Here is a 15,938-nt window from a genome sequence, read left to right as displayed (position 1 = left end):
ATTATCCGTATTTGTTTGACCTTGGTTGCTATGGTTTCAAATTTACCGCGTAGGGCTGCCTGTAATCTATATCTAGCGTAGATAGAGTATAGGATCTCTGATGAAGTATCAACTGGATTCGATATGCGCTACCCACGGCCTCAATAGAGTATTCAATTACTAAAAGTACTGTGGAGTAGTTATAAGTGTTCTGTGCTGCAGGCTGCAGCCAGCTGTGCGGCGTGATGTGTCAAATCATCAAATGTCAATTTAGCGATGAGGTAACCTAAAATTATGTAGGAAGAATAGAATACAACCTAAAATTATAAATATACATTGAAAGTCGAAACGTAAACTAATATAATAAATAAATTTATTTCCAATAAGTGTTTTCGACAAATATACATATTTAATATGGACGTAAGTTTAAAGTCTTTGGAAGAAAGAACTCTAAAAGCTGAAAGAGAAGCAAAAGCTTTAGAAAACGAACTCGATAAACTAGAAAGGAATGATCTAAGTCATGTAAACGATCCACGTTTGGATAAACTGTTAACTGAAAATGAGAAGTTAAACCATCGTTTGGCTATACTTGAAAACGCTATTGAAGCTGAAAGATCACAAGTTAAATCAACAGAATGCCCTACCCTTATAACAGATATAAATTCTATAGAAGGAAGTATATGTGTTTTAGATGAATTGAAAAAAGTATTTTCTGTGGCAGTTAGTTTAGCCTACCCTGATCTAATAGAACCACCTGTTGTGTTAACACAGTCCGGTAATAACATAAAATTTGGTGACTATCAATGCAACTCAGCCATGGCAATTGCCCAGTTATTGAAAACAAATAATATTAAAACAAATCCAAGACAGGTAGCAGAAAATATACTTAAAAACACACCTACATCTCCTCTCATTGAAAAAGTGGAACTGGCAGGTATAGGATTTATCAATATATTTTTAAATAAAAGATTTGTTGAACATTTTTTGAATTGTATACTCAAATTTGGAGTGAAACCCCCACCGGTAAAAAGGGAAAGGATTGTTATTGATTTTTCTGCACCAAATATTGCCAAAGAGATGCATGTTGGTCATTTAAGGTCAACTATTATTGGTGAAAGTATTGCCAGATTATTAGAGTTTTTGAACCATGATGTCCTGAGAATAAACCACCTTGGAGATTGGGGCACTCAATTCGGAATGTTGATTGCTCATTTACAAGATAAATATCCAAACTATAAGACCCATTCACCACCCATCTCTGACTTGCAAGCTTTTTACAAAGAGTCGAAGAAAAGATTTGATGAAGATGAAGAATTTAAAAAAAGGGCATACTCATGTGTAGTACAACTTCAGTCTGGCAACCCAGATTATATATCTGCTTGGAAACTTATATGTGAAGTGTCTCGCTGTGAGTTCCAAAAGATTTACGATAGACTTAACATTACAATCACAGACCGTGGTGAGTCATTTTATCAGAGTCGGATGGATATTATTGTTAAAGAGTTGAAAGATAAAGGTTTACTTGAAGAAGATGAGGGCAGGCTTATAATGTGGAGCAATACAGAACGAGAGGGAATTCCTTTTACAATAGTTAAATCTGATGGTGGTTACACATATGATACCTCTGATATGGCAACAATTAAGCAAAGAGTTGAAGAAGAAAAAGCTGATCGACTTATCTATGTGACTGATGCTGGCCAATATACTCATTTTGTTGTGTTAGAAGGATGTGCAACAAGAGCCGGTATACTTAAAGATGGAAAGAAAATAGAACATGTTGTATTTGGAGTTGTTTTAGGAGAAGACAAGAAGAAATTTAAAACTAGATCTGGTGAGACTATTAAGCTCATAAAACTTTTGGATGAGGGTTTAAAGAGGTCCCTTGATAAATTAAAAGAGAAAGGTCGGGATTTAGTGCTTACGCCAGAAGAATTAGAAGCTGCACAGACAGCAATAGCCTATGGATGTATAAAGTATGCTGACCTATGTCATAACAGGGTCAATGATTATATATTTTCATTTGATAAGATGTTAGAGGATAAGGGTAACACTGCTGTATATCTGTTATATGCATTGACACGAATTCAGTCAATAGCTCGTAATGCTCAAGTATCACACGAAACCTTAATGGAGGAAGTAAATAAATCAGGTATAAAGTTAAATCACGAAGCAGAGTGGAAGTTAGGCAAAACATTACTGAGATTCCCTGAAGTCATTTTGAAAGTATCAAAAGATCTGTTTCTACACACGCTTTGTGAATATCTGTACGAGATCTCTTGTATGTTTACAGAATTTTATGACAAATGTTACTGTGTTGAGAGAGATCCAGCTGGTAATATTGTCAAAGTGAATTATGAAAGGTTAATGCTGTGTGAGGCTACAGCAAGAATTATGACCAAATGTTTTGACATACTTGGCATCCAAACAGTATCAAAAATGTAATTGACACTATATTTTTTCACCTGTCATTTTCAATAACTAACTTATATATAATATAATAAAACTATATTATTTTGATGTAAAAGTTTTTAATTAAGTTTCCCAAATACCTCTACAAAACTAATATAACAATTCAATGATCCAATAATTTATGGCATTTAATAAATAGGTACCTAGTAATATGTTGATTCTATAAAAAAACACATACTGCGATAAAATAATCAAGAATTGATCAATAAGTTATTGTTTCACCAACAACAGCTAAAATTCTTATATCTATTTACATTAACATAAGTTTTATAATAAATGGTAACATGAAAACTTTAATCCTATTTAATAATTATACATTTTGACATTGGCACACACAAAATTTTTAGGTTAATAAAATGTAAGCAACTAATTAAATACACAACAATAGTATGACATCTGTAAAAACAAACACTCATCAACATTAGATCCTTCAAATATAAAAAAAAGACAATAATCCGAAGTTCATAAATTTAATCCATGAAAATTTATGACCTATTCCGGTAGGATTATTTCATTTTTCAATTCCTTATCGTAATTAATTATGAAGATGGTGGCTTGGGCACGGGGAAGAGCATTGGTGTTGGACGCGACTTGCGTCAACACTCTGGCTCCTTCTCGGTTGGTGCTAGGGCTGCTTCGACTACCGAAGACAGCAAGCGTCGCAAATATGTTGGTCTCAGTGAGACATACATCTTTGTGCCGTTTGGTGTCGAGACACTTGACTCGTTGGCCCAGAAGCGCGGAGAATTTTCAAAATACTATCTACGCGCCCCAATAAGGCTACCGGAAACCCAAGCGCTTGCAGCTATCTCAGCCAACGCGGAAATGCTGCCAGTATTCTTGGTACGCTTCCACGTAATGATAGTTTTAATTTTATATGAACATAGTATTGTAAATATAATTATAAGATTTGTTTATTTTAAAATAAAAATAATGAAGACTATTAAAAGTCTACTATTACCTACATTGAATGGATACATAGCGATATTATAATAAAACTCTTAATATAATTTAATAATGGGTATTATTGTAGTCCATACACAAATTTTAAATTTTATTCTGACTTTAAAAATGGTGAACTACTAATCTCTGACAAATATGGACTTTCCAAGAAAGCTAGTTTCTATTAAAATTGGTTTAATAATAACCTGATATGGAAGACTAACTTTAATAGGAAAACTTACTCTCTTATTCAATATTAATTATGTAATCGAATTCTATTCCATGCAGCCGTTTTCTTTGCCACAAAAATAAATTCAGTTTTGTTAAAATACATCACCAAAGGAAGGACAATATGAGGCATGGCAAGGGGAGGTTTTAGAATTTCTACTTTTTGACAGTTTTGAAATTCCTTATTACACAAAAAACAATATAAAATACAGCTGGAAGAAGATCCAAATGAGGATCTTAATATTAGGGACCTAAGATTCTTCACTGACGGCCTAAAACCAAATCGGGAACAGGTTGCGACATTTTCTCCGATGATCTAAACGTAAGAATCTCATTACCCTTAGGTACCTATACGATGTTTCAGGCTGAATGTCTAGGTATCCTTGAGACAGTTCGAAGATTCGCGAATGTCAACGACTTCCCCATTCGCATATTTTCAGACAGTTTGTCCGTACTACAGGCATTGAATAGCAACTCCACCACTTCAGGTAGGATCTATGAATGTCATAACACCTTAAATCATGAGTGTAACCATACCGAAGTTACTCTACAATGGATTAAAAGTCACAGGAACTCATGTGGATATGATATGGCAGATGAGTAAGCAAGAAGGGGCTCAAATATTACTGCCGAAAAGCCAAATTCGGAAACGCTCAAGACATAAACACAAAAATCTTTGGTAAACACTAGAGGACTGTAGACAAGCACGGGAGACACTCCCCAACATTGATTCCAATACGGCAAATCCGGAAGTCTTTAGGAAGGAGAAGAGGTTGCTAAGGTTTCTGGAGGAGATTGGGTGGTAGGAATAACAAATTTATTCCCAAACACGCAAAACAGGCGCATAGTCGTCGAATTGCGGAAATTTGCCCGATTAAACTATACCATACCAAGATAAAATAATCTTCTCTAATTATATAATAGATTTGCTAACTAGATATTTACGTCGTACAGGCATAATAGGTATTTTGTCTACTTATGAATAAAGATGGCCACTTAACAACACTTCTGCAGAGGTTTCAATAAAGTTTAATGCTGTACTTGAACAGCTGTGTATATGGTCACAATATCTTACTAGATTAAAAGAAAACAAAAAAATTTTATCCTTACTATAAGTATTATAAGCTACGGCGCCCTTCAGAACGGAACACAATAATGCTTACACATTACTGTTTCACGGCAGAAATAGGCGCCGTTGCGGTACCCATATTCTAGCCGGCATCCTGTGCAAAGGGGCCTCCCACTGGTAAATGCCTAAATTTAAAATGTTCATGTGTGCTAGTTTTACAGATGTGTTAGTGAAGTGTGTAGTATTTTGCTTTTGGTCAATCCCTATGACAATATTGATATGCGGCGTCATATTCACGTATATAATATTTTATTTTCTAACACATATTTTTTAATTAATATTATAATCTTTAGAAAACAGAGTATTTACTGTGTATATAAAATGTAGGTAATAAAAATATTTTAGTGAATATGTTCTACGAAAATAAGCACCACGAAAGCAGTATATAGAAGAATCTGTATTTACCTGTGCAATGTTTCTTTATTTGGATTGTTGCTGTAAATCACAACACAATCTAACACAGAACATGACACCATTATATTTTTTAATTAATATACATTAAAACACAGGACGATTACGATAAAAAACACTAGAATTAAAATGCGGTCCAATCTGACAGGAGACTAATGGACACTAAATTGTTTCAATATGTTTTCACGGTCCATCTATTCCATCTAGGTTTTTGTTTAAAGATAGTTATCTAACTCTCACACGGGGTTCGTCTATTACGCTAGTTTACTAAGTTTATGGTTTTACTATTGCGTCGATTACAACAAAAAATAAAGACTAAGATGGCCGCCATTACACTATCCTATGCAAGTCTCACTCGCACTTGAGCACGATTTCGATTTGTATATTTAAATAGAACATAGTAACATAAACAATAATAATTGTATGATAAAAGCATTTACGTAACTGTTTTGACCAGTTGTTTTTTGCTAATACGGCAGTTACATTCGTTAACAAATGATACAATTATTTTGCTTCACGATATTGCTTTGTACACTATTCAATTCTGTCAGTAAAATCATAAATGAGCTAAATTAAAGGAAATCCTTTTGACTAGAACGAAATATTTAAAGTTAAAAATTATTTTTCTTAAATTTTAAAACCACACATATCTAAATTAAAAGAGGTTAATTAAAGTTAGTTTAGTTTTTGTTAGAATATTAAATATATATGTCGCAGGGATATGATAAAAACAGCGGTTCAACAAATATAGTGATTTGACCAAATCCCGTAGTTGGTTCCGTAAAAGTCTTTTCTTTGGTATTAAAAAGGTTTATTTAGTACGACTTAGACATAATTTGGTAAGAATTTAGTATCGTGTCGCAGGTGGGGGAAGGGGGGAGATGTCCTCTGTCCCCTGGCTCACTCCCCCACTCCCATGAAAAGGTAACGCACCATTCTCTTGAAAATCAAATTAACCTAACCTCAAAACAGATAAGTTTATCTAAAGGCCAAGTAGAAGCCCCGCTTTACGGGGCCCATATTATTTAAAAAAAACACGGGATGGCGAACCATGCCCTTCCACCTAACCTGCCCGGATCGGGGTATGACTCAAGTCTGAAGCTCGCTTTTACATCCTAAGTTCTAGTCGCGTCACTCATTGTCGTTTCACGGAACCAACCCTGGCATTTTATCAAATCTCTAAATTTGTTTAGAGAAATGATAAAATCATGTTGTTCTTTAAACATACTCCGTGATTTGATCAAATCACTTAGGGAATTGACCAAATCTCTGTTATTATCATTTCCCTGCGAAATATATATGATTAAATATCTTCTAATATTATAGGGATTCCTGGTGTAGGTACCATACAGAAGAGCAAATGAATTTGCGGTTTCAATTGACTTTTTGTCAAATTCAACTTTTTTTTATTCAGTTCTTTGTTACTCAGTTTAAGTTTTAGTACAAAGAGAATACGACATATTGCGATCAACGGCCGTATTTTCCTAAGACTGTTGCGATATTCCTATGGGTGTATTACTGCGCCCAACATCTCTAACGGCCGTTCCACGTATACTATCTACATATAGAGATAAATTATTACCTTCTACTGTCAGTAATTAGCTGTCAATAATCTCTCCCAATATACCCGATAAGTAATTCTTATCGCCTTATATTGGGACGCGTGAATTACAATTTCCTTCTATCGCTGGTAAGCTATACGTCGTCCCATTGACAGACAGCGTGTACGGACAAGGTACCGTCGGTAGGTGAGTTACCCTCGATAAGTTTATTGGGACAGAAAAGTCAAGGATAGTTACGATTTTTTTCTTAAGCAAGAGATAGACTGAATATTGGGATCGGCCGTAAGACAGATGCGTGAACTTAAGACGAGATCACGGAGATTATAGCTAGGTAAGAGATGGACTCTTTCTTGTACCAGGTGCTTTCTGAAAACAACAACCTCCCAACACCAAATTTATAAGTATCCATTCCATCTACTAGACTTCGTAAAATTGCAAAATCTTTTAATGTGGATTCTGTTATATTTCATAATAAACTCCCAAATGATATTAAAATATGACCTATTAAAAAAATTTAATGTATAATAAAAAAAAAATAAACATCTAAGGCCTATTATAATGTGAAAAGTTATTTGAATGACAAAGATAGTTGGAATTAATGTTCTAATTTTTGTTAATGAATATTGTTATACTCATTTGAATGTTAGTGTAACTTTTGTTCTTCATCCTGACTTGCACTAAATAACTTATAAAGTTTTACAGTGAATAAATAATTTTTTGACTTTGACTTTGAGTAACTTGTACACATGGACAATTTCAGTCCCACAAGTCAAAATCAACCCGCAATCTGCCAGGTTGGGTAAGAGCCACTAGCAATCAAGGGTCAGTAAGGATCAACTCTAATTCCTCTAAGGATTAAATACTTTAGAAGACTAATTTTATACAAAATTTAATCAATTTAAATATTCTGACCTACTCGAGAAGATATCATATGGCTGTACAAGTGAAAAAGAAGTTTAAAACCTCTACACAAGTGCGGTCGAGTTCATGAGGTTCTATAGGAATATAAACCAAAGTAAAACATTGGTCAGATCAGCAGTGCCTATATGATAAGTATAATTATACAAATGATTTGAGTTTTCTTTAGTGTTAATTCCACCAATATTTGTCTTCAAACAATTCGACACGTGTTTCGCCTCTACACGAGGCATCCTAAGGACGTGTTGTCACGCCAAAATCTGGCACGAGACTCAAAGTCTAAAGTCAAATTGTTTAAGACGTAATTGGCGGAATTAACACTAAAGAAAACTCAAATCATTTGTATAATTATGGATTTCCGCAAAGTAACGCCTACTTCAATAAATTTTCTAATTTTTTTATTAATAAGTCTAATCGCAAACAAATGCTAAAAGCTAGGTTAATTTATATTCAATTGTATTTAAATTAAGATTTCAGAGTGAATGAATATTCATTTATAATTAACAAATGTTAGCTCCTGTGTGTCCTATATTGAGAACAATATGGCCGTTGCGTATCACGGAGAAACAATGGATGCTCTGTGTTCATGTATCGAATGTCGACATTATTACACTCACCTTTGAACCGAAACTCCGTTGTGACAACTACAGGTTAAGTGTTGCCAGCAATTGCCTATTATTTACCCAGGGGCGTGCTTTTTTATAGGTACTTAGGCAATGACTACTTTAATAAGAACCTAAACGAATATATACCATTGGTGTTATTTTTTTATGAATATAAGGGACGGGTCGAGCACGACGTTTAGCTCATGGAGATTTATACGCCTTGTCCATTACAATGCAGTGCTGCAGATTCTTGAAAAACCCAAAAATTCTGAGTGCCACTACAATTGCGCTCGTCACCTTGAGACATAAGATGTTAAGTCTCATTTGCCAAGTAATTTCACTTGTTTCGACGCCTTTCAGACCGGAACGCAGTAATGTTTACACATTACTGCTTCGCGGTACAAATAGGGGCCGTTTTGGTACTCATAAACTATTCGGCATCCTGTGCAAAGGAGACTCCCACTGGTAAAGTAATAAGATAGCAAATTTAGTTCCATTTTTCTATACCAAAATTTCTATTGAACATCCACCCAGTAAGTTTTAGTTTACTTACTTTTAAAACCACAAAATTAACATGTCGAGAATAAATCACAACTTTAACCTCTCCGCGTTATGTGTGCGATACCTAAATATTATATTATTAAGGTAGGTACTTGTATCTACAGTGCCTACCTTGCTGGAAAGGCAATGCACGCCCCTGTATCTATCTAATATTGTATTTAGTCATCCGGTATTGTTTTTGAAACTGATATTCTTATTAAGACGGTAGGTACGTATGTACGCACACAAGAAGTTACAAAATAAGCTATAGAAATAAATAAACTTGGTATAAAAATATACCCGAGAATAAACCAAGAATATGCAAAATGTTGACTATATTCTGACAACACTGTCAATACAATGATTATTCTGAAGTTTTCCAAATGTCAAGTAGCCCTGCAAATAAACGCGGGAAACGTTATACGTGCGATTAAAGCAATATTAAGCAAAATTTCTATTTGTAATCATTTTTAACAAGGTTATACCAAGTTTATTTGTAAGACTATAAATAGTGACAATCCTAAGAAATTGCACTATCCATACAAAAAACTCAAATATTGTTATTTCATTAAGTCGGACATATTAGCGAGCTAATTAGTTTAACACTTTCCTTGGCAAAGAAGGTTATTAGGTTTCGGGTGGATATATAGTTATTAATATAGGTATTGCTTTTAATACCATCTGTACGATAGATCTAGATAATACGATCGAACTAAGACAATCCGCTCAGAAATCACATTAGAATTTAAAATCCGAGAAAAGTCTGACAAGATCTAAATTCATTTCAATCACCATAATACCACGATCTTGGTTCACTAAAATAGTTAAAGATATAGTTTGTTTTTTTATGTGCTACATACTTTATAAATATAAATTTAGACTTGTATGGCAACCACAGCGACAGACACTGAGCTGGTGAAACCATACACTCCTAAGTGATTTCATGCACATACTGAAGCAATCCTTAAACAGAAACTCCAAAGGAAAACGCAAACGTGATCTCCCAATGCAAATCTGAACGATGGTTGTCGTTGCCAAGAGAAACAGAGAGAGGAAGAGTCGCCTCTGTACCAGCTAGCAGAGATACTGGAACATAATTCAAGATAATAAATAAACTCGAAGCAATTGGTTTTTCGAGTAAGCACTGTTCAGAAATACCGAAGGCTAAGATCGCGCGGTGGTTCTCCAAGAAGATGGACTGACCAAATCAAAGACTGATCCAAATTCTCCACGGTCCGCTCTCTCTGCTCTAGATGCAACCATTATGCTGATCACGGTCCTCAGGCATGAGCGACCAACCCAGAGAGGCAGTCCAGAAACGTCCATTGTAATACAAAGGTATAATTACTCAGTTTATCATACCACTAATATAACATTATAAACTAACACTATCATAATCAATGCTTTTATTCCTACTAGTTTCCTCTAAAATAACTGCTAATGGCAATATTTTGACACTACATATGGGAAGTCTACGGATAGAGCAAAATTACAACAAGGCAAAAACAAAATTACCTTTACTAATGCCTCACAAAGATTTTAGCGTTGTTGTTAATTTGCCCGCATTGCGATTGAGCAATAAAAATATATTTAATTACTTAGGTTAAGGATTGGTGTCCGCTGCGCTCCAACTAGATACCGCAGGCGTAGTCACAAAGTGTGGCAACTACGACCAAGTGGGCTTACTCAAGCCAGTCTCGAAGAAAGTGTGATGTTGACGTGGCACATGTTTTACTAAACTTTGCTAATAATTGAAACTAAAATGCCAGGTTGCATATATTACAAAATTTGAAAGATGCCACGCACATATGCATCTAATAGTAGCCGTAAGAAAAAAGCTATTGTTCTTAGGTAGTGCGGTATCTAGTTGGAGGGCAGCGGAGACCAATCCTTAACCTAAATTTAATTATGTCTACATGCCTTCAATGACAGATGCTTAAAATATCAATATGTAAACATCATTTTGCCTTGAAATATATAGGAAATGAAATCTAGAAGACAAACATGCGAGTAAAAAAAGTAACTATATACCCATGGTCACAAATAATCGGTTTGTAAATACTTAGTATGAAATTAGTGACACTAATGTCCAAATTTGTCAGAAACATCAAAATATTTATATCTATATAAAATAATGGCCACGATAGTGACCAGAGTTACAATTAGATTCAATACACGACTTAAATATAAATAAATACCAGATCTAAAAATTCCTTTTAAAACTTCAAAAACTATTTGAAAGACTAGCACTATCGCAACCCTAGGTTACATCTAAGGAGAGATAATATTGTACAAAAGTTAAGTGAAACATCGAACAGGTATAAGTAGGTATAGAATATAGATGTATAAACATTTCTAAAAATTCTAATACACGATGATTTAAATTCTCTAAAATGGTTCGGTTTGGTCTCGAGATTCAAATATGATTACAATATAGCACATTATAATATCAATAACAATATGTTACAGAATATACAATTCCAAGGATAGATTAAACGATTCTGTTGAAATGGTCCAAGTTAACGTTTTATTGTATTTCTTCATAATAAATGAAACAGAATTATTATTATAATTAATATTAATACTGATATAAAATAATATTTTTTTCCACGTGTTGTTTTAAAAGAAAGAACAGATAAAATAAAAGTAACAAAAATTAAGGGTACAACTGAATTCAAACATGTCAAAACTGTATGCCATACATTAAAGTGGAAATGGGCGGGACATAATATGATACTTGACAAAAGCGAAAAATGGACAAAAATCATAGCAGAGTGGTATCCACGAGAATGCAAAAGAAGCAAAGGGCGACAAATAAATCGATGGGAGGATGACCTTAAAGGAGTGGCTGGCCCAGAATGAATGAGAATGGCGAGAGAGACAGAGAGAAAGGTGGAAGTCTTTGGAGGAGGCGTATGTCGAAGGACAAGCTGTTAAAAAAATCGAAAGGAATTAGTTAAGGATATGAAAAAAAATAAGTAACAGCTATAAAGCCTTATTTTAATTATTATTATTTTTATAAAATAATAAATACACTTTAATTCATATAAAATTGTTATCTAAGAAATAGAAACAGAAGACGAGGTAGACAGTTTCGAAAATGGGAAGACGAAATAAAGGCAGTAGCTAGAAGAACATGAACTAGCAAAACGCTTGACAGAACAGAGTTGAAAGAAATGGGGAAGGCCTTTGCAAGAGTTGGGCAAACAGAGAAAATTGTCGGTGTCGTCGGCTAGATTTTACTATCAACTACTGAAATAAGTGCGGAACACTTCGCTATTTTAAACTGATTTCCCTTCTCTTCTATGAGTATATGCAAATTTATTAATTGTGCTTAAATATTATGTTTCAGGTGTAACCGCTAATCGAACCACTGGATGGCGTTTCGTTCATAGACCTTGGTATGCTTGTTCAAGTGTCCAGTTATGGCCTATGTAAAACTGGCATATATAAAACTGAAATAATACATCACAAATCTTCTTATGATCTCTAGTCTCGCTACAACTGAAGAGCTGAACATAGCAAACCACGGTTTATTAACAATTCGCTATAAGTAAGTGTAGTGGCAACACCAGTCGGGCTGTCATAAGACATAAGACGCGGAAGCGTTAAGTTCGGAAGCACAGTATCTTATCTTCGCCCATAAATTTTGGCATAAATCAAAATTTGTCTGTCTATAGCGGGGTTAGTTAAAAAATCATAGAATTATGGTAAATAACCCATATAATAAATAATAAATTCTGTAAAAAGTGTTGAAAAGCTTGAGTTTGTAATGTAAAAGAGCCAGTATTCCCAACTGAACAGTATAAATATTAATAGGTTTTCAAATTTCTTTTGATTGTCATTAGCCGGAAGACGTCCACTGCTGGACAAAGGCCTCCCACAAAGATTTCCACAACCTTCGGTCCTGCGCTGCCCTCATCCAACGTATTCCGGCGATCTTGACCAGATCGTCTGTCCATCTTGTGGGCAGCCTACCAACAATGCGTCTTCCGGTACGTGGTCGCCATTCGAGGACTTTACTGCCCCATCGGCCATCTGTCCGTCGAACTATATGCCCTGCCTACTGTCACTTCAGTTTCGCAATCATTTGGACTATGCCTTTAACTTTGGTTCATTTAATTGTGTGATTTTTTGAAATATGTTTTTAATCATTTCTGATTATTTCTATATTGTTTATAAAGTATCCGCTAAGGATGTTGCGAGACATTCCCAATGAAATATCATAAGACAATATACTAGGAAGCCTCAGCCACTAAATTCTATTTCCAAAATTTGAAATACACAAAATTTTAATTTAATAGAATATCTTCTATTTCACTCACATGCAGTAAATAACATAATATCTCAGATGGTATCGAAATAACAACACGAATGTATATCAGTAAAGTAAGTTAGCGTGTAATGTAACGTTGCGTAACATACTTATCTGTAAGTCGATCGATCGTTGGTTAAGTGAGACCACGTAACTAGATCGTGTGTGATTCTGACCTCATGTTATTGTCTTCATAAAATACTTAATTTTCTCATCATATCATTTACCAGTCTAAAGTTCTTATATTTCCTTTTTTGCTGGAGTTTTTATTGGGCGAGTGCTAAATGTAAGTGTAACTCCTTCGAAACGGCTTGACCGATTCTCATGAAATTTTGAGTGCATATTGGGTAGGTCTGAGAATCGGACAACATTTATTTTTCATCCCCCTAAATGTTAAGGGTGGTCCACGCCAAATTATTTTTTTTTATTTTTTTGACATTTTTTTTAAATTACAAAATATAAAATACATGCAACTTCAAATTTTCACCCATCTACGATCAACAGTTACATTTGTATCGCGATTTTAATATCGGCAATACAACGCTTGCTGGGTCAGCTAGTATTATATTATATAATTCTTCTGTCCGTGTGTTGACAATGAACTCCTCCTAAACGGCTGGACCGACTTGAATGAAATTTTTCTGTGTGTGTTCAAGTGGATTCGAGGATGGTTTAGATTCACAATTGAACTACCTCCTAAATGGCTGGACCGATTTTAATGATTTTTTTTAGAGGGTTCCAGTGAATTTGAGATTGGTTTAGATTCTCAATACAGTCGACATATAAATCTCCTACGTGATCTCCTCCTAACGTCTGGACCGATTTTTCAAATTTAACACGTGTGTACAGGATAACGTCTGTCGGGTCCACTAGTTTTATATAAATATTACTAGTTCCGGCAAAAATGGTTCTAAGAAATGTACTTATTATCATATCGAATATGAGATTCTTACGTATAATATTCAGGCCAGAATGAAATTGGACGTAATTCCAGAAAAACGTTCCAAACCACAATCATGTAGAAATTGAGTTAAGAACACAAAACTGGTCACGTGATACATATTAACGGACTGACAAAAAATGGCAGCCCTACTGTCAGTGTCACTGTTTAAATGACATCATGACGCATGTATGTAATTTGAATCGGATTTAGTAGAAATGTTTCAGTCTTTTTCTTTTTTGATTGTTTATTAATCATAAGTTAATTTTTATTTTATATCTTTTGTATTTGTACATACTATAAGTTTCAAAAGAAAAAATCTTTCTTTATTTCTAATATTTATTAAACTGTTAACACGAATTCCTTAAAATGTGATGTTTGTGGCTTGGAACGTTTGTCAGGAACTACGTCCAATTGAAAAAAGAACGAACGGTTTGCGTCATATCTATTAATAAAATAATTTTGATAATTTATTAATACCCGGTTCCTTTCGTCACCCCGCGGCGCCCCTCACATTTAAAGCTCTGTTCAAACTGAGGCGAATAACGCGCGGAACGGAAGTCGCTCACAGTGACAGCTAACTTGTATGGACGTGTTCAAATTGACGCGAGTAGTCGCTCAAGTTGAAGCGAAACAAGAGCGAGACGCCCGCCGGGATTATTTAGTCTCACAATTCAAATTCAAATATTTTTATTCAAAATAGGATGTGACATCACTTATTGAAAGTCAAAAAACTACCACCCATTCCAAAATGAATGCCTCAGACCTGAGAAGAATGGGCGCAACAAACTCAGCGGGCTTGCTTTTTTTCATCGAATAAATATGTTTACAAAGTAATATTGTACAATTAAACTTATTATTTAATAGCCTGAGGGCGGTCACTCCATTCCCAATCAGTGGTATCATTAAGAAAGTAATTTATGTTATAGTTACCTTTACCACACAAACGTTTTTTAACAATTCTTTTGAATAAAGTAATACTTTTGTTTTGAACATTTTCTGGGATCTTGTTGTAAAAGCATAAACATCGCCCCACAAAAGACTTCCTAACTCGACTTAGCCGAGTAGTAGGCATCATCAGTTTATGTCTGTTACTGGTGTTAACATTATGGTTATGACAGTTTCTGGCAAATTCACTTATGTGCCTATGAAAATACATTACATTATCAAGAATATATTGAGAAGCAACAGTCAAGATGTTAATTTCTTTGAATTTTGCTCTCAATAAATGATGTTTCTCCACTGAAGAACCAAAAATGACACGCGGGAAGTCGCGTCAGTTTGAGAGGCTAAGCGAGCGATCGAATTGCCATAAAACGCGTTCCGCGCATTATTCGCCTCAGTTTGAACAGAGCTTAAAACTCGACACCGCACGCACTTTGATATGTTACGTAATTGCTTGTTTTGTGAAAGATACTCAATGGATCGTTATCAAGTATTTTTTATTTAGTTGACAGACAAGCCAGCATGATTATTGCCAATTAAGAAAATTAAAGTAGTTTGCGGAAATCCATAACTATCCAAATATTTTGATTTTTTTTAATTCCTCCAATATGAGTCTTCAAACAATTCAACAAGTGTTTTGGCCTCTACCCGAAGCATCCTCAGGAGATGTTGACTTGCCAAAATCTGGCACGAGACTGCCAAGTCGCTTTGCAGTTGTTTGAAGACAAATATTGGCGGAATTAACACTAAAGAAAACTCAAAACATTTGGATATTGCTAATTAATAATGTGAGCTTCCTTGAATTATCGCAAAGGGCAACGCCATTGTGTCTGGATATGGGTTTGGTTTTATGGGTTTAAATGATATAGGCACTATTGAAAAGAAGATTAAATTTCCTCGCATATTCATTCAAAAACAAGATAAAGTTACGTCCCAAAAATGTCGAGAAGCAAAA

General features: G+C 34.6%; 1 protein-coding gene and 1 long non-coding RNA gene across 2 annotated transcripts; one reads left to right on the top strand and one right to left on the bottom strand.

The window, feature by feature from the left end:
* Nucleotides 1–234: 234 nt before the first annotated feature.
* On the top strand, nt 235–2,503 carry LOC126973861 (arginine--tRNA ligase, cytoplasmic). The gene has a single exon (XM_050821211.1). The coding sequence runs from the start codon at nt 394–396 to the stop codon at nt 2,419–2,421; it is 2,028 nt and encodes a 675-aa protein (XP_050677168.1). The 5' UTR covers nt 235–393; the 3' UTR covers nt 2,422–2,503.
* A 4,810-nt stretch (nt 2,504–7,313) lies between these two features.
* LOC126973944 (uncharacterized) lies at nt 7,314–14,601 on the bottom strand. The gene is made up of 2 exons (XR_007731450.1): nt 13,792–14,601; nt 7,314–13,703 (listed from the first exon to the last, which is right to left on the bottom strand). It is a non-coding gene; the product is annotated as an uncharacterized LOC126973944 (long non-coding RNA).
* Between the last annotated feature and the right edge of the window lie 1,337 nt (nt 14,602–15,938).

Source organism: Leptidea sinapis, chromosome 30 (genome assembly GCF_905404315.1).
Source record: "Leptidea sinapis chromosome 30, ilLepSina1.1, whole genome shotgun sequence".
NCBI lineage: Eukaryota > Metazoa > Arthropoda > Insecta > Lepidoptera > Pieridae > Leptidea > Leptidea sinapis.
The sequence above is the reverse complement of the archived record's forward strand: the minus strand, read 5'-3'. Positions and strand labels throughout refer to the sequence as shown.